The 21,704-nt window shown below is 54.8% G+C and overlaps 7 protein-coding genes across 7 annotated transcripts; 5 read left to right on the top strand and 2 right to left on the bottom strand.

Annotated features, from left to right (window-relative positions):
• Nucleotides 1-627: 627 nt before the first annotated feature.
• Nucleotides 628-2,034, bottom strand: BGZ61DRAFT_76268 (histidine phosphatase superfamily). The gene is made up of 4 exons (XM_046257063.1): nt 1,767-2,034; nt 1,262-1,525; nt 948-1,172; nt 628-895 (listed from the first exon to the last, which is right to left on the bottom strand). Exons 1-4 carry the CDS (start codon nt 1,943-1,945, stop codon nt 826-828), a joined length of 738 nt encoding a protein of 245 aa, XP_046100509.1. The 5' UTR covers nt 1,946-2,034; the 3' UTR covers nt 628-825.
• Nucleotides 2,035-3,474: 1,440 nt separating this feature from the next.
• BGZ61DRAFT_481803 (uncharacterized protein) lies at nt 3,475-3,868 on the top strand (the record flags this gene model as incomplete). The annotated part of the gene is made up of 2 exons (XM_046249338.1): nt 3,475-3,621; nt 3,668-3,868. 2 exons carry the CDS (start codon nt 3,475-3,477, stop codon nt 3,866-3,868), a joined length of 348 nt encoding a protein of 115 aa, XP_046100508.1.
• Nucleotides 3,869-4,093: 225 nt separating this feature from the next.
• Nucleotides 4,094-6,302, bottom strand: BGZ61DRAFT_426810 (ubiquitin carboxyl-terminal hydrolase 14). The gene is made up of 2 exons (XM_046243684.1): nt 6,038-6,302; nt 4,094-5,966 (listed from the first exon to the last, which is right to left on the bottom strand). The coding sequence occupies exons 1-2, from the start codon at nt 6,051-6,053 to the stop codon at nt 4,261-4,263; spliced, it is 1,722 nt and encodes a 573-aa protein (XP_046100507.1). The 5' UTR covers nt 6,054-6,302; the 3' UTR covers nt 4,094-4,260.
• Nucleotides 6,303-6,570: 268 nt separating this feature from the next.
• On the top strand, nt 6,571-7,907 carry BGZ61DRAFT_396974 (uncharacterized protein). Its single transcript, XM_046242969.1, has 5 exons — nt 6,571-6,680; nt 6,754-7,080; nt 7,147-7,272; nt 7,326-7,370; nt 7,423-7,907. Exons 1-5 carry the CDS (start codon nt 6,678-6,680, stop codon nt 7,429-7,431), a joined length of 510 nt encoding a protein of 169 aa, XP_046100506.1. The 5' UTR covers nt 6,571-6,677; the 3' UTR covers nt 7,432-7,907.
• A 2,367-nt stretch (nt 7,908-10,274) lies between these two features.
• BGZ61DRAFT_496855 (uncharacterized protein) lies at nt 10,275-11,956 on the top strand (the record flags this gene model as incomplete). The annotated part of the gene is made up of 4 exons (XM_046251067.1): nt 10,275-10,757; nt 10,815-11,231; nt 11,280-11,666; nt 11,720-11,956. The coding sequence occupies 4 exons, from the start codon at nt 10,275-10,277 to the stop codon at nt 11,954-11,956; spliced, it is 1,524 nt and encodes a 507-aa protein (XP_046100505.1).
• Nucleotides 11,957-13,379: 1,423 nt separating this feature from the next.
• On the top strand, nt 13,380-15,346 carry BGZ61DRAFT_396968 (CRAL-TRIO domain-containing protein). The gene is made up of 2 exons (XM_046242968.1): nt 13,380-14,290; nt 14,343-15,346. Exons 1-2 carry the CDS (start codon nt 13,737-13,739, stop codon nt 14,995-14,997), a joined length of 1,209 nt encoding a protein of 402 aa, XP_046100504.1. The 5' UTR covers nt 13,380-13,736; the 3' UTR covers nt 14,998-15,346.
• A 2,084-nt stretch (nt 15,347-17,430) lies between these two features.
• On the top strand, nt 17,431-19,955 carry BGZ61DRAFT_536135 (uncharacterized protein; the record flags this gene model as incomplete). The annotated part of the gene is made up of 3 exons (XM_046254353.1): nt 17,431-18,553; nt 18,610-18,992; nt 19,068-19,955. The coding sequence occupies 3 exons, from the start codon at nt 17,431-17,433 to the stop codon at nt 19,953-19,955; spliced, it is 2,394 nt and encodes a 797-aa protein (XP_046100503.1).
• Nucleotides 19,956-21,704: the final 1,749 nt, after the last annotated feature.

Genomic DNA, 21,704 nt, shown 5'->3' with positions numbered 1-21,704 from the left:
GTCGACGTAGATCAGGAAAAGGGATAATCCAACACAACATCGGGAGAGCCAATACATGGCAATGATCGAGCTCGTCAAAGACGCCCACTGCTAGTGAGTTGACACGTCAGAATTCGCGATCAACATCGCGTTACTGACCGCGTTGGCCGCTTCTTTGTTCGTCTGTCACATGTCAGGGCCGTGCGAGTATAGGGTAAGTTGCACGACCAACCAACAGCGAACGAGATTGCGACAAGCAGCAAATCATTCCGGTCGGTCGGGGTGGGAATGGCGTATCCTGACTTACTATTGAGATATATGGGAATTGTTGATTTGGTTGGACACGGGTCAAATGGCGACGTCAGTATCTCCTTCCCCTGGCCACATCCCCTGGCGGTAGCCTTCTGCGGGCGACAACAATATGAATCGTGGGGAATGAACTGGCGGTAACGAAGAGGAAAGATGCCACACTGTGTTCCATTCGTATCTCGCAAACTGGCGAATCAAGGGATGCACATAAATCGAGATAATATCAACCTCCCCGTGCCATTAGACGCCCGAGATGCAGCCGCACGGAGCAGGTCTCGCTACACCATTTGATTACTCCGAGGTTAGATGGCTCCTCGTCTCAAGCCCTCCAAGCCTTCTTTTCTTCTTTGAGAGCCACTAAGAAATCATTGAGTGTGGCCGGTGGACTGCAGGCTCGGTAGGCATCACTTGAACAAAGAAGGGTCTAAACTAAGACGACACGCAATGTCCACAACCATCCAACGTGCAAGACCACAGTCGGTACGCCCCGTGCCAGCCAAACTCTTAGAACTGCCTGGACTTCTACTATGCATAGGCTTAGTCAAAATCGACGACGAAAGCACCACCGAGAAGAAGAGCTGGCTCCTCGATGCTATGATGCTCGTAGCTGTATTGCGATTAGAACTAGCATCCGTAAAGTCAGTAACGAATGGTCTCACCTGAGAGTCCCCACACCACCAGCCTCCATCAAGAAAGTAGGGCCGTTTTGAAGGGCGTATCGCGCCCATCTCATGGCAAAAGCGCGGAGGATGTGACCGTGGGCGACAATGACAACGTCGCCGTTGGCGGCACCGTCGGCAGGCTTGCCAATGACGGGCTTGTGCCACTTGTCTCGGATCTCCTGGATCAGTCTGTCTAAGCGCTCGGTGACATCTTCGGGGCTCCTGAATTCAAGTTAGTTTGTAAACGCAAGGGGGATCGAGCATATTGAAACCCATTGGTGCCGGGTACACTCGTCGGTAGGAAGACTGACTCTCCTCCTGGGCAACCATCTCTCCAGATATCCCAAGTTCCCTCGTACCCTTGCTCAGCTCTTATCTTACGAATTTCGGGACTGGTGACACCTTCGTAGTCACCGTAGTCCCATTCCCGAATGTCTTCAGTGATCTCGATCTTGGCCTGGCAAGGTAGTCCGTCGCCTTCCGTCTCGCCGTGGGGCTTCCATGGGAGAGGATCTTCAAGACCGAGATTAAGCAACTCAAAGGTACGTTGGGCACGCTTGCGCGGGGAGACATAGCTGGTATGATGTTAGCTTTGGGTCACATAAGCTGTTGACACAGGGCGGGGGACGAGCGATATATGAGGATGGTGACCGAATGGATGAATGAGGATGGTGTGAAGCAATGGCAGCTAATTCCATATTCAAGAAAGGGCTTGTCGTTTTCAGTGCGCAATTCTCATTTGGAAATCCCAAAGGAGACATTATCTTCCCCATGCAAGCACAATGAAAGCAAACTCGACTCCATCGATCGACTTACATGTGTGCAATTTTCTTCGGTGCAATGAGTCGGTCGTTGCCGACAAGAGCCTTGCCGGTTGCCTTCACGCGCTTCTCTCCATTGGCAGTAAGGGGAATATCGGTGCGACCGGTGTGTCGACCGCTGAGAGACCACTCCGTCTCGCCGTGGCGGATGATGAAGACGCGAGGAGTCGACATGGCTGTGACGGGTGAGGAGGGTGAGATGATTATCGGTGGTCTGATTGACTCGGAGGGGCGAGAGATCAGGGAGCCGGTTGATATAAACCCCGCCTCGGAAGATCGGTGAGCCAATTAAGCAGGCGCCTATAAACGAGTTAGAAGCCGGTTTTAGATGAGATGAGATAAACCTGCGAGTGGCTGAGTCGAGCGAGGAGCAGCGTCTCTGGAGGAACAGGAGATGTTTGGAAATGGAAAGACGGGGATGGCATGGGATAATTCAATTCAATCAAACGACAAGAGATGTCACTCACCGTAGCCAAGAAATCGCAAGTATCACACAGAGGTCAACGTCAAAATTTCGGAGATGAAGCAGGTAGAGGGTGAGAGATTTACTTGTACGTCGAGCGAGCAATTAAGGACTATTATCTCGTGGTGTTGCGGAGACCACCATCTACGTACTTGGGAATGCCGCCTGTTCGAGCGGCAAAAGGCGCGAGAGCGGGGAAGGCGCTATCCACATGCCGAGTAATACTTAGAAAGCGCTCTGTAATGAATTCCGCTAAGGAGTACCTGCCTTAGTTATCACTGATGCACTGGCTCACTGGCTCACTGGCTCGCTGGTTCGCTTGCTCGCTGGCTCCGGCGTTCCTTCCACACTCTGTTGCTCAGGCCTGCCCCGCTCGCTCCCCGCCTCCGGCCTGACCGAGGGGCATACCTTCCTCCCTACTTACCTACCGGAATCATCTCACCTACATACACTTCAGACACTTGACTTGCTGAAAATAAAAGGAAATATGTGCAAGGATCCCAGGATAGATCACTGTGTTCAATGCAGGGCCGAGATATGTGTAATTGGAATTTAGTGCCCAGGTAGGTAGGTAGAAAATTAACATGGGACTCGATAGCGTTTAATGGCTGGCAACTGCAACACTTTGGAAGAGCTGCCCACCAGTTGTGACGTTGATAGAACTGGCCATCTACTTGAGCTTCTCTACCTAGCTCATGGTACATCACTAAAAGATCAACATCGACACACTCCCACAAAACAAATTGCATATGCCATCCCAATCGAAGCTCCCCCTCCTTCACATCTACCTCCTCTCCTGCCCCTCATTCTGGACAATGACGCAGTTTGGCCGCTGACTAATCCTACAAAATATGGCCGCTCCAGCAAACCCACCTCGCCGTTGGCGCCGGCCCGTAGCGCCAAACCCAGGATCCTCTTGTTCGACGAGGTCAAGTCCGATCTCGAAATTGACCTCCGACTCGCCTCCGACTCCGAATCCACCTGAGGTCCAGTCCCTACCCCGGTAACCGATATCCAAAGGGCCTCATCGGTTGCGCCCTCCCCTCGTCCTCGCCGGCCGTCGTTTCTCGACTCGACCTGAAGAACCCCCGGCCCCAGCTCCAGTACTGGCTCCGGCACCCCGGGTCATGACGCCCGAGGAGCGTCGCAAGCCCGAAACTCTAGCCCGGCGGGACTCCTAGCATATTAAGCACTGCACCGATACACACATACCTTACCGGTTCCGCCTGCCGCCACCGCAATGGCTCACCAGTGGACCAAGCAGCAAAAGATCCAGAGGGGCATCTGGGCCGTCGCCTTTTCCGCCTGCATCTTCGTTGGCACCATCACTGGCGCCCAGCTGAAGACAGACAAGGAAAAGGAAGAGGCAAGTTCATTTCTCATCCTGGTCTACATCTTTTAGCGTTATACATATGCTGACTTGCTCAACCTAGGCCATCACCCAGTTCCGCGCCACGACACCAGCCGATCAGATCGCCGCTCTCGAGGACCAGAAGCACGTATTGCTAGGACAAAGGGCTACATTACAACGGAAACTAGATGCTTTCCACGAGACTGTCAAGGAGCGAGAAAGAGAAAAGGCCAAGTGGGCGGAAAGAGCAGAAAGGGCAGAGAGGGCAGAAAGGAACAAGTGACAAGAGTGTAGGGGATATCTCCCGAAACACCACGTCCATTGCACACCTCCTACCGCCTCGAATACTGTTTCCAACTGGAAGACATTTATGTTATAATGGAGGCGAATGACACCGACGTCAGGATTGAGCGGACATGGGAATAATACCTCGAGAGACGGCGAAAAGGAACATCTGTATACCCAATAGACATGTATCATAGTGTAAGAAAAAGGCAAACAACCGTGTACCTGTATTCATCCATTCCGTCACTGCCTACGCCTGCTTTACAATGTGTAAAATCATTTCTTTACATCCATGTTCATCTAGAACCTGCCTGTCCAGACTATCACCAACGCCCAGAGGTCATTTTCGTTTCCGTTCCACCTGAAGAAACCCCATGCTTATATGAACGTCTATTCCATCGTTCCATCAGCGGTGGGGAGAGGGATGGCCTTGTACAGGAGGATCAGGGCCGAGTGTGACTCGCCACCGCCAGCCAGCGTCTGAATCTTGTCCGCCTCCACCTCCGTCACCTTGTCGTCGTTGAACCACCACCACTTGCCGTCCTCTTCGCCCTTCTTACCCGTCTTGGGGTCGACGGGCGCTGTCTTCTTGACGTACGAAGTGTAGTGGCCGCTGTCGGCGCTGGCGCCTTGGTGCGTCACCACGCCTCGGAGCTCGTAGAGACCCGACTGGTTGGCGCCGTCGTCGTCACGAAGCTCGGGGTTAATCAAAGCGTTGAGCTCCTTCTTGGCAACCAACAAGGCGGCATCCCGCTCAGCTTCGACCTCGGCGTCCGTCTTGTATGTCTCGCCCATGACTGTGTCACCATCTGCCGATGGTTCCGGCTTCTTCTCACCCTTTCTTTCGGCAACCTCTGTAGCCTTCTTCTCTGCGTCCTTCTTCTCTTTCTCGCTGGGGAGGCCGGCACCGCCGGCAACGTCGGCCATGGCTTGGTCGTGGGTCCGCTTCTGGCGCTTGCGGGCTCGCTCAATATCCTCCTCATCCTTGCGAATTTCCCGGACCTTGTCACGGACAGGGATGAGAGCCTTCTTCAAATCATCCGAGCAAAACTCAACGATGTCTAATTCCTGCGGGAAAGTCACCTTTCGCATGATCTTGGCCTTCTTCTGAGTCTCCCGCTTCCAGAAGAATCGAACAAATTGAACAGTCAGATACTTGGGCGCCCGCGAGATCTTGGAGGTCTTGGTGTAGACAGCGTTACGGCCGAGGACCTCCGAGTTCTTCTCAAGCTTCTCAGTCAAGCTGGCGAGGATACCGTCCCGCAGGTGGTTGGTTGAGCTCTCGATGTGACATTTGAGCTTCGTGGAGTTATCCTTAGTGGTGATGGCCTTTTCGCCGGCGTTGCGGGCCTCCTCCTCGTCGCACTCCATCACAGATGTGAACTCTCCCGTCATGTACTTGTCCACAAAAGAAACCTCGGGGCTATCTTCAGAACTCTTGACACGGAGCTTCTGGTTCAGCTGCTGGACAATCTGCGACCAAGCCTCTTCGGCATCCTGCTGGGCATAGCCGTGACCCGACTTGGACTTTTCGGCAAACTGGGGGAACACCACGCGCAGGGCGTTGAGGAAGTTCATGGGCGGGAAGGAGTCCTGAGTTTCGCCCATCTTCTTGTAGAGGGTGGAAAGCTGGCCAGCCAGGTCCATGGAAGAGCCGCTCATGAGGAGGCTGGCGGGTGCGGCATCGGGGCTGTACTTTTTCAAGGCGTCCTGGAGCTCGGGGATCAGCCGGAGGGTCTGGAGAGTCGAGTTGAGGTAGCAGGTGTTGCCCAGGTTGACGAGGCCAGCTGGGGTTGCGCCGACTTGCTGGGCTTGTTCGGCCTCGGTCATGTCTTCGACGAACTTGACCAAGTCTTTGGGGCGGACAAGATCACCGCCGCCGGATCCCGGAGTACCCATCATCATAATGGTCTGGCCAGCCTTGAGGCCGAGCTTGGTCATGTCGGCATCATCCTTGAGCTGGCCGCCCTTGATGAGGATCTTCTGTCGTTCAGGCTCGACATTGGTGAGGCTGAACATCTGGAGCTTAAAGTCCTCTCCGGTCGAGCTCGCGTCGATGTCGACATTGTACTTTTTGCCCTGGTGCTTGACGGTGACTGCGCGACGAAGGCGGTTAGAAATGCATGGCGGGTGGAGGGATGAATGGATGGATGGAGGGGTAACGGACCTGATAGGGACGCCATGGTTGCACGAGATGGTAGCTCTGAGAGCGCAAGGTCGAGAGCAAGCTGGAGGGAGAAAGGAAAGTAGCAGGGAAGAGGAAGACGGCGGAAGCTAAGCTTGCAGAGCCCCTTGCAGATTGATGCGATGCGATGTGGGCGTGGGATGGCGAGGATTTTGTTGGACAAGGAAACCAGCAAGCAAGCTATTGGGACAGCGTCATCATGCTGGTACCTGGCTGAGGCGAAGGGTCGTGGTGGGGAAAGCGGTGTAGAGGCCGCTAGGGACTCAAGTGGCATCGCTGAGAAGGCCTTAGGACGAGGTACCTCTTCCGGGCGCTTCCACTGTGACAGGTACCTGGGCCTGCCCGGAAGAGGTATCGGTACGAAGTACCTAAGTTGCATCCCCTGCTGGGCAACCACGGCTGTGGCTGAGCTGGGGAGCACCTTCACCGTACACTGCGCCAGCCCACGTGACGTGGCTTGATGCTTCCCCAGCGCGCACTCGTCATGGCCCCCCACATGACAGCTCCGACTATGTGCCTGATGTCTCTATCCCAGACCCCGCTGGGATATCACCAGCCTTCTTGACTCCAAGCATCGCCGCCGACAAACGCCCTGGGCTCAGCATAAGCAGGAGCCGCAGCCATGGTATGTACCGCTTGAATGTCTGCCCCCTCCCGACCCCAAACGCCCCCGCTAACTGTGGCCTCTCGTCGCCCAGTCTCAATCCCTACGGCCGTACCTGCAATGTGTACGGAGCAGCTTGACAGCTGCCCTCACCCTCTCCAACTTCGCCTCCCAGACCGCCGAACGACACAATGTTCCCGAGATTGAGGCCCAATCGTCGCCCGAGGTCCTCCTCACCCCGCTCACCATTGCGCGCAACGAAAACGAGCGGGTCCTGATCGAGCCAAGCATCAACTCGGTCCGCATTAGCATTAAGATCAAGCAGGCCGACGAGATTGAGCACATTCTGGTACACAAGTTCACTCGATTCTTGACGCAGCGCGCCGAGTCCTTCTTTATCCTGCGGAGGAAACCCATCAAGGTCCGTTCCATCCGGCGAAGCCCCTTGCTGACGTGCTGCCCCTGACTGACACCGCCGCGCTTTTAGGGATACGACATTACCTTCTTAATAACCAACTTCCACACTGAGGAAATGCTCAAGCACAAGCTTGTCGACTTTATCATCCAGTTTATGGAGGAGGTTGACAAGGAAATTTCCGAGATGAAGCTCTTCGTGAGTCCACCATTACCGCCCGACTTGAGACCCACTCTAACCATGACGTGTAGTTGAACGCAAGAGCTCGATTCGTGGCCGAGTCTTTCCTGACACCGGTAAGAAGAAATGGCACATAATTTTTGCGCTCGTGTGCTAACTACTCCTGAGTTTGACTAAAAGAACCACCTCACCAGGGTTGAGGTGCGGAGTTTCGACGAAGGGGCTCTGACTGTCGCGAAGGTTCTTGTGATCTGGGACGAGGTTATTGACCACAAAGCATCCATCCAAACAGGATTTAGACGAAGCAAAACCTCGACCTACCACGAGTGGACGTGTTGGGATGACGATATTTAGACACGAAGCTTTGCCGACTGTATCGAGCAGAAATACATACATCGATGTTGAAATGCATGCAGTCCTCCTGTTTGCAACCGCCGGGACATGTGGACTTATTAAACCCTCGCAGATTGTGACATGTGTCAAAGTGGAACGAATTGGCCTCCGGGCTTCATGTGGTGGCCACTTCTTTGGCGTCGGTGTTGCTGTGGTTGGGCCGAGCTGTATGAATAAAACTCATTTGAACTAGATGACGGAGGACATATGATGCCTGGGCTTGATTAGGTATCCAATCAAGCGCTGGAAAACCCGCCAAGTGATGCAACATGTGATGAGAACGCTCACGAGCTTCAACATGTGGCGCTTGGTTTGGTTCGTGAATCAACCTCGACTCACCTCCAACAACTTCAATAAGACTTGGCGCCAACATGCAAACCCAAAACAGTCTAGAGATTCCTAATGGTTCAGGCACACACCAGAAATGACGCCCTTTTGGTGGTGTCGCCGAGCGGTGTACGGAGAACTGTTGAATGATTCACGCGTCCTTGACCGGTGAAGTATTCACCTCGGCGCCTAACTCAGCTTCTTCTGGCCAGTTCGCCCCCTTTATGTAGTCACCTCCCTCTCCCACTGGCACCATTTCTGTCCTCATCTCTTGGAAGTGGATGCTCTGACACATTCGCTGTGCCGCTGACCTTCTGCCTTGTGACCTTTCTCTCTTGCACTATCCCACATTCTCCCTGTTTGCACTCTCCTCCCTTGACCTATCCTGACGCGTTCACTTCCCTCTGAGTCGACGACACTTTCCTCGTTGCGCCGCTTTATCTATTTTGACCATTCACCTGTCGGCTCCACTCTGGTCTTGTGAGTATCTCTTGCAGCTGGCAGCCAGGTGGCCAGGCCGCCACCAAAACCAAAGCAGGAGTATCTCTGCTTATTGCCCTACCTAGGTACCTAGGTAGGCAGGTGGAGAGCACAATACGGATTTCGGCCGCGCGGAGTGCCTTTTGTTTTTCTCCTTCCTTCACCCTCACTTCCACACCTCTCCCATTCTTGGTGACTCTCTCTCTTCTTGACCGGGTTGCGCACCAGAACGCCGCTTCACAACTCGATAACATCAGGAGAAGAGTGATCAATCTATTCCTCGCCTTTTTTTTTCGGCTGCTTTACTTGCAACAACCCACTGTTTTTGGGCACTTGTTCAAAACTGAACGGCAAAGTGACCCCGCCTTTTGTTTCCTCTCTGCCTATTCATCACCCCTGCCTACCTATTGTTCTCTTCTCGTTCACCACACTCGCACTCACCACCCTCAATACCGCAGCTCCTTAGCTCTCCGCTTTCGAGGCGTTGGAAAGAGGCTGTTGGAGTATAAGATCAACGAAGCTGGTGCCGATCACACAACTTTCTCCCTTCCCAACTCCTCACGTTCTTCACAAACATCGTCGAAGAACAAGGTGCACGATCAGCCTCGGGACGACGAGCAAACAAAGCTTGCAAGTGCAAAAACACCTCTACCTTTCACCGGGCGTCCTGAACCCGGTAGAGAAGTACTGTCCTATACTATCCTTGGTGGTAAGTTCTGTTGCGCGTGGTACCCCGACCGGCACCCGGTCGCAGGGCTTTCTTTCCTCCCGTTTTTATCGTTTGCCATCCACCCAAATTCTACCCAACGCTTGATCTTGGTCAATATGGGATAATAGCTGAACTGTGTTTTAGGATCAGTTCACGATGTCGTCTAACACGGGCTACTTTCGAGGTGCGTCCGGGCGGGCCGACACCTTTACCGGTAACGAAGATCCCTTTTACTCGGATAACGGCCAGGCTTCTCAAAGCTTTCATCCTGGAGTTATCACGTCCGGCAGTGCTACTTCCAACGGAGTTTTGCATACGAATAACCGGGATTTTGTACCTATGGCCCCTCGAACTGAGAATGGGTTATCTATCGCAACCTCTTTGAACCCGGCCACGGAGTCCTGGGTTCCCTCGGCTCATCAGGCCCTGACCAACGCTCTCCAGGTAAGTGTACAGAGCCTCTATCTAGCATTATTATAACTGATATTTTTGGTAGGCTAGCCAGTTCAGCCCTGCAAACGGGCAGAGGAATAGTGCAGCTATGCCCTTGGTCACCTTCAACTCCAACGTCCCCTCGGTCGAGTCGATCAACTTGGAAGCGGCGATGACTTTTAAATGGGCTACTCCTCCCCGATACTCCACCACGGCTGACAGAATTCCGACTACGGTCCCTTAGATGGGTGGCCAAGTCAATAACGTCCCCAACAACGCCAATGGGATTGGTCGGGCCTCCCACAGTCATCCGCACAGAGCCTATACTTCTACCAACGAGAGTATCGCGCAGTCTCAGACGGGCATTGGCTCTACTAACGGAGCCCCCAGTGTTACTCGTGGATCGATTGGTGCTTCTCAGGGATGGACTGGTCAAGCTCAGGGAGCCGTCCAGCCGTCCAGCCCTACTCCCGCGTTGATCGAAGCCCTTGCTCGCATGCCAATCCCAGAGCATTTCCCCCGTGACCCGATTGTTCCCCCAGCCCCTCCAAGTTCGCCAGTGGCCACTATTGTTCAGTCTAATTCGAGTCTGAACTCTGTGATTCACTCTGGCAACCACAGACAGGTTGGTTCCTACCAGGCCCAAGGTGGCCTTCCACAGAGTCATTCTTACCAGGCCATGTCGACCTATCAGCACTTGCTGAGCCCTGGCCCAACTCCTCAGCATCTCGGCGGAGCCTATGGTCACACCCTTTTTGCAAGCCCTGAAACATCTGGTCGACTCACCGAGCCACGCAACTATGCCCCCCGAACTTCGGGACAGCCTATTGTCAACGCGCCTCCCCCCAAGTTTGGTCTTGATCTGACACACAGTTCGCCTAGCAGCTCTGTTTATGACCCATTTACTTCGTCCCCAGCTAACAGGGCCATTGTTCCTTACTTCACTGGCGGTGGCATCCCATCCAGCATCTCGCAGGGAAGCGTGGTTCAAGGCCAAGCCCTTTCCATCGAGGCTCAGAGATCCAGTCAGCTCAACGAGCTCACTAACACTCCTTCTGGATATCCCTCCATCAATGTGGCCATGGACCCGGCGAACTTTCCATTCGTGGATGGGCCACGACAGGGGAAGTCACAGAACTTTGGAGTGGTGAAGCTCAAGAACGTGAGATTTCTCATTTCTCTCCCCGGCGTACATCCTAAACTCTGACTCGCATCTTAGATTCCGTTCGCTACCAAACGCTCCGAGATTGTGGCATTCCTCGGCCGCAACAGCAAGATCCTCAACGATTCTGAAGAGCCCATTCACATCATTATGGAGCGCGCCACGAGCAAGACGATGGATGCCTACGTTGAGTTTCACACCCTTGGTGACGCAATGAAAGCTGCCGAGAGACACCACCAGAATTCTTCTCACGGCCGAATCAGCCGTCTGGGAGACCGACCCGTTGATGTAGAGCTGTCCAGTCAGGCCAGTCTCATGAAGGACTTGTTCCCCATTGCTCGTGGCGTTTTCTGGAATGGGCCACAGCCCACATTCAAGCCCAAGAACAAGGCTGAGCCTTGGGATAACTTCAAGGGCTTCATCTCCACTGAAGAAATGACGATGCTTGTCAAGCATGTTGAAGTTCCCCACCGTGTTGGTACACCCAACCTTTTTGAGGTTCTACTAGCTAATATCCTACAGTCTCCTTTCTCCAAGGAGTGCCCTCAGCGCCCTTACGAATGCCTCATCAGCACTCTTCGAAAGTTTCCTTGGTACATGACCGATCACATCACGATCTACCAGCGCACGGCGATTTTTGATGCCACTTGTGAACTCGTTCGTCTTCTTCATCGCGCGGTTGAGAAGGAAGATGACATTGTCAACCTGAGCTCGCAGTTATTCAAGCGAGTCATAGCAGCTGCCATGTCCTGCAAGGGTTTCACCGTAGTCATGAAGGATGATATCGCTTGGATGGGTGGTTTGAAGGATGCCCATACTCGTTTCTATGGACAGCCCCGACTTGCCGATTCTTGGACTCACCAGTATGCTCTTGTCCCCAAGGCGGGTATTCCACTTGATGTCATTGAGGCAAGTACACCCAACGTTTTATTTTCAGTCACCGACAACTAACATCATCCTAGTGGTACATTGCCGTCATTCGTGAACAGACCCACCGCGACGTCTTCGCGCTTCCTTTGTCTGACAGAACTCTTCTCCATGAACAGGCCGAGCATACTGACATGTACTGGGGCTACTTTTGGGACGAAGTTGGCTACGTTCAGGGCCCCGAGTTCGACAACATGACTCTCGCCCAGTGCGCTCATGCCGAACTCTCGGCTGTCGAGCGAATTCTTTCCCGTGCTCTCCCACGCAACTAATTGACCAAAGCAAATGTTTTGGAGTGGGCTCATACACATGGGCGATTGGTATGACTTGGGCGGTAGTTTTTGCAACTGTTTTCGACCTTTTCTTCGATTTTCGATGGATCTTGTTCTTCGGGTTTTCCTTCTACACCACAGGCACATGTGCCAACCACCCACCCCAAGGACTAGGGCTTCGCGGGCAATCCATGGCGTTGTACTTTTTGGTCACTCGCTGACACCAGATGCACACACACGTGAGAGAAGGGATGGATTGTGGTGGATGCAAATGGGACTCTGGGATGGCTTGCTTCCGGAAATTGCTCTGTTTCGCTCGGTTTGTTTTGTTTTGATGATTTTTCCAGGGAAGTAGCTGCGGATTGATGACCTTGGGGATAACAACCTCCTGAAGCGAGATCCGACGGCTTAGCTTTCAACATTTGAGCATGAACTGCATGAACTACATGGCAACGGAATGACTGTTATTTGGAAGGGCATGTCTCTAATAATAAAACACTTTGCTTCACATGAAGATTCTTGGGATTTGTGAAGTGTCTTGGTAGTGATCATGATGAAGTTGGGATTGTCATAGCGCATTCAAGGGGATGGGCCCTGACGCGCCATCACGTGATAAATCAGTTTACCTATCTTTGGAAGGGATCCTCATCGACATGAAGATACCCACAGCAAGGGTCTCACATTGTAGGCCTTCGGATGGCGACGGCGTATCTCGCGTCGACTTGCCGAGTCGGGAGGCGGTGATGATAGAGTTGTAGCGTTGGCCGGCTACTGCACCGAGACGCTGAGACAACGAGCGGTCAGAACGTTCCTGCGTGCCAGGTTGACGGGCCAGGTCTAGATCACTGGCAGGCTGGCAGGCTAGCAGGGCAATTCCCCCTGGCATCAGATATGCAAGCATGTGGCGGCCTCGACCGCCGGTTTACAGGAGCAGGTCTGGAATTCGTTGAATCCATTGCCGATTCCGATCAATCGGGTTCATGCCGCACTGATGCGACGCATAACGGACCCGTAGACGCTGGGTTAATTACACGACAGCTGTGTGTCGGAACCGTACACATGGTATCATTGGTATGTACCTACGGTGCACTACTACTACTGTCTGTACCTGGCGACAATGCAGGGCGACAATGCAGGCCCCAGGGCGACGCTACCTATAAGCCGACGCATCGAACGCATTGCAGTGCCGTCCAACAAGGCCCAACGGGGGGGGCGGGGGCAGCAGGGGCCACGGGCTGCCCAGTGCGGGCGGGACGGCCTCGAGGCCCTGAAATGCACTGATGCATCCGCTGCAATAGTGGATGATAGTGGAGGGGGCCCGCCCGGGGAACTGTTCTGAGATTGCGGGCTGGCCTATCACAGCGCACACCCGTTGCCAAGCTCCAACCCACGCGTTGCCCGGCTTGGATCCGTGGATGCAAACAAAAGATTCCCCTGCCGTCGACTTGCAAGCAGCATCCACCCGACTCCTATCCCGCTTGCACTCAATTGCATTGCGACCAAACGCCCGACAGCCATCATCCCGGTCTTCGACTGTTTTACATTTCGATCTTCGTCTCGTCTCGAGTCAAACGCAAACGCGTTGGGAGAGTTTGAAAAAGTCAGTCTGCCGCGTCTTGTCTGCGACTACTTCAAGCTGCCTGCTTCCCCTTTCGAGCTCACAGCATCCCCCATCAGTCGATTTTCTGGTCTCTCGCCGTCATCGGAACCAGCCACCTACACCACTTCTTCATCATCATCGCCCTTCCAAATCTCATCCACTTAGTCCGTCATCATCACAATGGCCACTGAACAGGACAAGACCATTGCCGCTGTCCCTGCGGAGACTGCTGCACCTCCCGCGGAGACTCCTGCGGCCCCCGCGGTTGCCGCTGCCGAGACGCCGGTGGACAAGCCTGCGGAACAGAATTCCGAGAAACCTGAGGAGAAGGCTGAGGAGAAGCCCGCTGACCCTGCCCCGGCACCCCTTGAGAGTCCTGTGGCGAAGCTCAATGCTCGTCTCGCCGACATCACCGCCGCGGCTGGCCACAGTGAGATGTGGGGAGTCCAGCTGTCCGACATCGAGCATATCCCCACCATGGTCGTCCTGCAGAAGTTCCTGCGCGCCAACAACAACGATGTCGCCGCCGCCGAGAAGCAGCTCACGTCGGCTCTGGAGTGGCGCAAGAAGATGCAGCCTGGCTCTCTCGTGACCCAGTCCTTCGAGAAGAAGAAGTTCGAGGACCTTGGTTTCGTCACCATCCACAAGGCCGATGATGGTAAGGAGACCATCATCACCTGGAACATCTACGGTGCTGTCAAGGACAACAAGGCCACCTTTGGCAATGTTGAGGAGTGAGTTCCCTTGTTTATTTGACAAGTGAAGCCCAACTAACACCATCCCCAGGTTCATCAAGTGGCGCGCTGCCATTATGGAGCTGAGCGTCCAGAAGCTCAACCTGGCTGCTGTCACTGAGCCTATTCCTGAGGGCGGCGAGGACCCTTACCAGATGATCCAGGTTCACGACTACCTGAGCGTCAGCTTCTTCCGCATGGACCCAGCCGTCAAGGCCGCCAGCAAGGAGACCATTGCCGTCTTCTCCATGGCCTACCCGGAGCTGCTTGCCCACAAGTACTTTGTCAACGTCCCCGTCATCATGGGCTGGATGTTCGGCGCCATGAAGCTCTTCCTGGCCCCCGCCACCCTCCGCAAGTTCCACCCCATGAGCTCGGGTACCACGCTTGCCACCGAGCTCAAGAGCATCGTCTCCTCGCTGCCCAAGGAGTATGGTGGTCAGGGACCTAGCGTCAAGGAGGGCCTCACCATTGCCCTGGCTGACGTTGAGGAGAAGCCCGTCGAGGAGGCTGACGAGACCCCTGTGGAGGAGAGCAAGCCTGTTGAAGAGACGACGCTTGCCGACCGAACCAAGCCTGCAGAGGAGTCCAAGCCTGTCGAGGAGTCCAAGCCTGCCGAGGAGACTAAGCCCGCCGAAGAGGTGAAGCCTGCCGAGGAGGTGAAGCCCGCAACTGAGGAGGCCAAGACCGAGGTCAAGTCCACTTAAGCATGCAATTGAGGAGAGTTTGGGGATTGAGATGGGTAATTAGATGTGGACCAGATGGATGATACTCGATGCCTTAATCCGTCTGCGGCATGTTGGTGGAGAAGGCCGCAGGTAGTCCGGCCAGGGTGGTCTCGACTGGGTTTGCTAGTGGAACCATGACCTGACCTGGAGCCTGGAGGCGACGTACGAATCGGCAATGAGCGTGTGCGTGTGTGTTTACACTGCAAAAACAATACCCCCTTGATTTCGCGTGCGCGCCCGCCGAGAAACAGGGCAGTATGAATCCCCGCTGCGGACGCATTATTGTCCTAGTTAGGTAGATATGATGGAATAGATACTTTTTCTCGAGCGCCATGTTTCCGGCTCTTAATCAAAGACGGTGTGATGTGATGTTTGTGTGTCTTGAGCATGCAGTGATGACATTGAGCCCGCAAGCGAGTCACCTGGATAAATGCCTGGTTCCTCAGCAGCTGGGCGCTTCCCGTGGGCCGACCAAGGAGCAGTTTCATGCGAATCCTTCAGATCAGTACCGACCAGGCCAACAGTACACTACAAGTGTGACAATGCAAAGCGCTCAATAATCTCCATGCGGTGATGGAGCTATAATTGTATGACTATTCTCACTCTCTCGAGTTCACAGAACGAGTGAGTCGTGCCCGTTTTTGGCGGAGTGGCTGAGGTGAGATGGTCGATCAGATGCAAACTGGGTGATGACGGACATCACTTCCCACTGCCACCGTCTCATTTAGTTTGGGGAGATGCGACTTGACGCCCACATGGCGAGTGAGTCTTTTCCTACTCGCGGAGCCTAACGCCCGGCGGTTGCTGAGTGAGTGTCTTGAGTACCTTGGGAGTCTACCCGGTTGTCCGTCCTTCAACTTGGACAGATCCGAATAGACTCGCCCCTCATTCTATGTTACTTGGCAGATATCTACATGTGCGAACTTATACCGGCTATAGACGCCGTCTCAAATGCCACGGACGGCGGTGCTTATCGCTCAAGGCTGGAGAGCCAAGTGATGGGGGCTGCTCACTGCGGGCGATGAGACACGGCGCGGCTTGGGGTTGTAGATAGCCGGGGTGTGTTTATGTGGAGGTCGCGGGCGGTGGTCAGAGGTGGTCAAAAAGGAAGATGGGGGGCGGTTCTAGAACCGGGACAAAATGGCCCACGGATCGCCATGTAAACCTGCGGCACCGCGAGGCAAGGCGAATAACAGATAACAGGGACCGTGTGATTCTCCCTCGGATTACATGCGAGTTGGAGCGGCACGGCCTGGCTGGCACCTTTTGTCTAGGAGTGTTTGGCTCCCGAGGTCCTGAATCAGGAAGCGTTGCAGCGATTCCCGGGCCATGGGTGATTTAGATATGCCACGGCACACAGACAAGCAGGCGATGTGATGATGTGAATACGGGACCGTTGAGACGGCGGGCGCGCGAACGTCGAGGTGCGTGATAACGTGGTGTGAGAGTGTTTGTGCGTGTGTGTGTCTTGTCCATCCTGTTTAGGAGCGTACCGTACCAGAGGTTGTTCAGCCATGAAAACGAAAGGACCCAGCCTTTTCTCTTTTAAAAACCAACGGCGGCCCATCAATCCGCTGGCGCCGGCTACTTTTTCCTTTCTACACATACCCGCACTCCAAAGGGTACGCAACGCTGCCTCACCCGTGTGCTTTTGCGTGTGAGTGTGCTATTATTCCCTCTGCTACTGCACACACACACGCTCTTGGGCGCTCCACCAAAGCCCGGCGCCTTTGTCCAGCTCGCCCCCTTTGTTCCTCTTCCTTCAGTTTCTTTGTCTCCCGGATCATCATCCCCCGCGGCTGCTCGTGAGGCACGCGCCCTTTGTGCCGTTTCGCTGCTCTCACCGGGGCCTCGCGTGTCGCCCTGACCTATTAAGCTTGGGCAACACGGCCAACGATATACGGCAACTGCGTTGTGCAAAAACACAGAAAAACGAGCCTCTTCTGTTTTGTTCGACCACGAAACCCCCGTTTGCGTTATATGCGGAGTTTCCGGCTCTGTCTTATCCTATTTCCCCCCCCCCTTTTTTTTTTTTTACCCGCCGCGTTGTTGTTATTTCCAATAATTGCCGTGCTTTGAGGGCGCGCGCTCTGGGGAGAAAAGCACAGGACAGACACACCTGGACGAATCCTCCCGCTCTGCGCTGTGACCCCGGCTCTCTCTAAGGTACCTACCTAAGTCTCTACCTGGCTCACGCGGCGCGTTTGCTAGTCCACACCCACGCTCACGCTCACGCTACCTGCGCTCGCACCAACTCAACTCAACTCAACTCTCTCCCGTGCTATAATACCTCGACCACTCACGACCGCTGCTTTGGCTCTGACGCCGCTCTGGACGATCTCTCGTCTCTAATCTACGCGTCCACTTTTGCCTCGCTCTTTTTTGCTCGTCCCGGAAGGCCTTACACCCGCCATGGCTCTCGTCCTGTCCGCCGAGGGCAGCTTCGAGGTCGGCGTCACGGACGACTCGTCCAATCTCGCGTCCACCAGCTCGACGCCGCCCACCACCGTCGCCGACACGGCCAGCTTGCACTCCGACTCTCCCAAGCGCGATGTCGTCCACGTTGCTGTCGATGACGAGCCTGTGCCCGCTCCCGTCGAACCCGCGGCTTCTGAGCCTGATGCGCCCGCCGTCGCCAATGTCGCCGCCGTCGATCCGCCCTCGGCTGCCCGCCCTCGCCGCGCTCGCGTGAGCGCCCCCGTCTACAACATGGCTCAATTGAGCGGCACTGCCGGCCACGGTAAGCGCCGCGCCAAGGGCGACATTGTTGCCGACCGCAGACGGACTATTTCTGGCGATACCCTCGTTTCCCGCTCCGCCGGCGCGAGTCCCCGGGCCACAAGGACTGTACGCGATGGCATCGACGCGTTGGATCTTCAGTGGTCGCTGGGCCGCCTTGACTCGCCACGTACCCGCCGCCAGCGCCTCCAAGACTCTCCCGCCTCGAGGCGCTCATCGACGCGTCTTTCGGGCCCTGTCCCCGTCTCGGCTCTGACTAACAAGCTGTCCGCCCTCAGCAAACGAAGTCGCAAGGCCGTCGACAAGGGCATGTCCAACATGTCGCGTGAGCTTCGCCGTCTGCAGGACACCAAGGAGTTTGCCCACATTGACGACAAGCCCGTTGTCCACACCGTCTGGGCCAACGGCAAATTTATCGACCCCAATGCTCCCAAACCCCCTGCGCGAAGGAAGTCTCAGCCCGAGCCAGCCCCCGAGGAGCCCGAGGAGGCGGAGCCCGAGCCTGTCACCAACAAGAGGAAGCGCCGTGTGAAGAAGTACCTTGACAAGGGCCTCTATTCCGGCCAAGACGCTCCCATGGATATGGCGAAGGGCCTGACTATGGCCGAAAAGAAGAGTCTAGCCCAGCTCCCCGAGCTGATCCCCAGCGGCCGCGTCAACAAGACGATGCCTTCGCCCATCTTCACGGGTCTGCGCTTGCTTATTGCTGGACGTGACTTTAAGCTGCCCTACAATGTGTGCAACCCTCTCCCACCGGGCCAGCCTAAGCCCGATGAGTGGAAAAAGATGACCAAGAGTACGAGCCCTTGTTTCTACTATTTATCATTGACATCATTTGCTGACCTTGCTCAGATCGCTTCATTGGAGAGTCCAAGGACTACTGGCGAAAGTCGCCGCACTTCCACGATTATTCGTCCAAGTGCGTGTGCAAGCCTGAGGATGGATGTGGCGAGAGCTGCCAGAACCGGATTATGTTGTATGAGTGCGACGAGCTGAACTGCAACGTCGGCAAGCAATACTGCGCGAACCGCGCGTTTGCAACCCTGACCGCCCGCAGGGCCAAGGGCGGCAAGTATCGCGTTGGTGTCGAGGTCATCAAGACCTCAGACCGTGGATACGGAGTCCGCAGCAACCGCGGCTTCAAGCCAAACCAGATCATCATGGAGTATGCCGGCGAGATTATCACAGAGGATGAGTGCGAACGCCGCATGACTGAGGTCTACAAGGACAATGAGGTACGTCTCCTTTGTGCTGCTGTCACAGGTGCAGCCTCCTGAGCAGATCTGGAAATTTGCTGACTCAGCACCCAGTGTTACTATCTCATGAGCTTCGACCAGAACATGATTATCGACGCAACCACGGGCAGCATTGCCCGGTTCGTAAATCACAGCTGTAACCCTAACTGCAGAATGATTAAGTGGATCGTCTCGGGGCAACCTCGCATGGCCCTCTTCGCCGGCGACAAGCCCATCATGACGGGTGACGAGCTGACATACGACTACAACTTTGACCCGTTCTCGGCCAAGAACGTCCAAAAGTGCCTCTGCGAAGAGCCCAACTGCCGAGGCGTCCTGGGCCCCAAGCCCCGCGAGGTGAAGCCTCCCAAGGCGGATCTGAAGAACGCCGTCAAGGCCAAGGTCAAGGCCGGCAAGCGCAAGCTTAAGGAGCTGATCGGAGATGAGGCCGACGCAACCGGCACCAAGACCAAGAAGCGCAAGATCCAGCCCGCTACGGGCGTGAAGCGATCTTTGTCCAGTGCCAGTTCCAAGGTGGCAAAGTCGGCGGCCACAGCTCTCAAGAAGGGCATGTCGACCGTCACAACCAAGAAGACTGGCTCAGGGGCCAAGTCCCCCGCTAAGCGACGCGCCTCAACCGGCGGTCTGCTCAAGAAGGCGTCAACAGCGCAGCGCATTATTAAGACTTACGGCAAGTCGTCGTCCTCGCCTAAGCAGCGAAGCTCGTCCGGCGGCTCAAGCGTCACCCTTGTCGCCGCGATTACAAAGGGAGTCAAGGGCGCCAAGGCCTCCCCAGCTGCTAAGAAGGCTGCGATGAAGAAGACGACTCCTGTCAAGAAGTCACCCGCCGCGAAGAAGGCCTCAGTCACGAAGGTCGCCGAGACCATTGCTAAACTGGCGTCCCCCCGGAAGGGCGTGGAGATCTCGCGGGACGCCCAGATCCGCGTGGTTCAGCCGGAGTGAAGAGGAGGCATATGAAGAGCGAATTGTGTGTTAATGAGGACATGGAAGGGTCTGAACCGAAAGGGTTGAGTCGGAGGGGCCAGCTTGAAGGAGGCAATGGTTTTGATATTCGGATTTTGCAAGGGGGTTGGTTCAACACTATCTTTTTGCGTTTTCGACTTTTTTGCTTTTCATGTTTTCCAAGGCGTTAAGGCGAAAACCGGCTGGCATTGTACATTACAAAGGGTGGCTGGCAGGTTTGTTGAAGGCATCTGTTATTTTTTTTGTATTTCTGTTTCGCGTTAGCAAATATGATGAGCCGCGTCCTTTTGGTTAAACCCTGTGACTCTCATGCGATGCGGGCTATGCACCGTCATAATGACATAGCTGGCGAGTGGCTGTGATGATACCATGTTCTTGCCCTGAATCATCGTCTGGTTTCCTGGTTCATGGATTGGAGTTGAATTTTTCAAGTGTCGGTGAGGTGGTATTCTCGGTGTAAGAGGAGCCACCACACTAACTACGCCTCCACCACGAGACATTGAAACGTCATGACACACCCCTCCAGCATAGACTTCTGACTCTCCGCCATGTTACCAGGTACCTGGAGCCTGGCTACAAATGTCGTAATCTTGGACCGGCCTGGACTTCACCGCTTTCTCTGGGCTGGTGGCCCGCCTCATTAGCTCCGTTGCCTCGTTGGTCGCCTTGTGCAAAATGGCCGTTTTGGGCTTCTTATTTGTTCGTCCCCTCTCAGCCCGGGAAACAGCCTCGGCTATGACCGTGCCATCGCCAATCAATGCCATGGCGGGAATTGAAGTCTGCCCGATTCGGGACTGCCGCTTTCAACTCAGCGTGACTCGTGGTGGAGTGAACTGTGGTTGCCCGCCGTGGAGTGCCGAATCCTAATTATCACGAGCTTCTAGCTCAGTGTAACTAGCTCTGGCAGAAAACATATGGCACTAGGGTCAATGTCTAGAGTTGATCCTGGCGGTTTACACGGACAGACGCGGGCTTTGAGTTTTGAGGCGGTGCTTGGGAGCTGGACGAGCAATAGGAGGAGAAGTTGTGCGCGATCGAGAGACTTCCAGGGATTACAAATCATATTGGATTGGTATTGAAGGGAAAAGACAAAAACTACTTCGTAGTAAACATAGGGACTAGCTAAGTGGGAGTTGAGCAAGAGAGTGAGCCAAATGTCATTTGGTTGGCGAGGCTGTGGGCCGAGGTTGGCCCAGCGTTACAGACGGTCAGCTTCTGGGGGAGACAGCAACCAGCCGAAGCCGGAGACATGTGCTCGAGCTGACAGAATTACGCAAGTAGGTGCCTAGGAATTGAGGACCAGTCTTTTGACCCGGTGCGGGCTGAGCCTGAGGCGGAGCCGTCCCGACCGTCTGGTTCAGTGCAGTTACGGTGACGTATCGGGCGGCTTCGACATGGAATTTCCCACGCCGGTCGCTGGAGACTAAATGCTTACCGTGGAGTCATTTCAACGCTTGCGGTACCGTTTACCAGTCATTGCGGGAGAACGTGATGGTCTAAGTGCTGGTGAGTTTGAGCTGGTTTAGTCTATGGCTGAGCCACTTGCGCCGAGTAGGCAAACTACAAGGGAGCATGACACAGAGAGTTATAGACTAGACAAATTACACAAAAAAGGATCAACCACAGTTGAGAAGGGAGATGTAGATACCCACACCATAACCATCGCGTACGCCGGTGACGGCCGGGGATGTCTACTACCCGGCCCCGGACCTCGGACTGCCCTGATGT

Source organism: Ilyonectria robusta, assembly GCF_021365365.1.
Source record: "Ilyonectria robusta strain PMI_751 chromosome Unknown BGZ61scaffold_19, whole genome shotgun sequence".
NCBI lineage: Eukaryota > Fungi > Ascomycota > Sordariomycetes > Hypocreales > Nectriaceae > Ilyonectria > Ilyonectria robusta.
The sequence above is the reverse complement of the archived record's forward strand: the minus strand, read 5'-3'. Positions and strand labels throughout refer to the sequence as shown.

Bases quoted from the DNA above. Each gene is read 5' to 3' on its own strand.
- BGZ61DRAFT_76268 (XM_046257063.1), bottom strand. From the start codon at position 1,945: ATGTCGACTCCTCGCGTCTTCATCATCCGCCACGGCGAGACGGAGTGG. The intron at 1,526-1,766 runs GTAAGTCGATCG...ACATCATACCAG, and splicing joins CCGAAGAAAATTGCACACAT to CTATGTCTCCCCGCGCAAGC. The intron at 896-947 runs GTGAGACCATTC...ATCGCAATACAG, and splicing joins GGTGGTGTGGGGACTCTCAG to CTACGAGCATCATAGCATCG.
- BGZ61DRAFT_396968 (XM_046242968.1), top strand. From the start codon at position 13,737: ATGGCCACTGAACAGGACAAGACCATTGCCGCTGTCCCTGCGGAGACT. The intron at 14,291-14,342 runs GTGAGTTCCCTT...CACCATCCCCAG, and splicing joins ACCTTTGGCAATGTTGAGGA to GTTCATCAAGTGGCGCGCTG.
- BGZ61DRAFT_396974 (XM_046242969.1), top strand. The intron at 7,081-7,146 runs GTCCGTTCCATC...CCGCGCTTTTAG, and splicing joins TGCGGAGGAAACCCATCAAG to GGATACGACATTACCTTCTT. The intron at 7,273-7,325 runs GTGAGTCCACCA...CATGACGTGTAG, and splicing joins TTTCCGAGATGAAGCTCTTC to TTGAACGCAAGAGCTCGATT.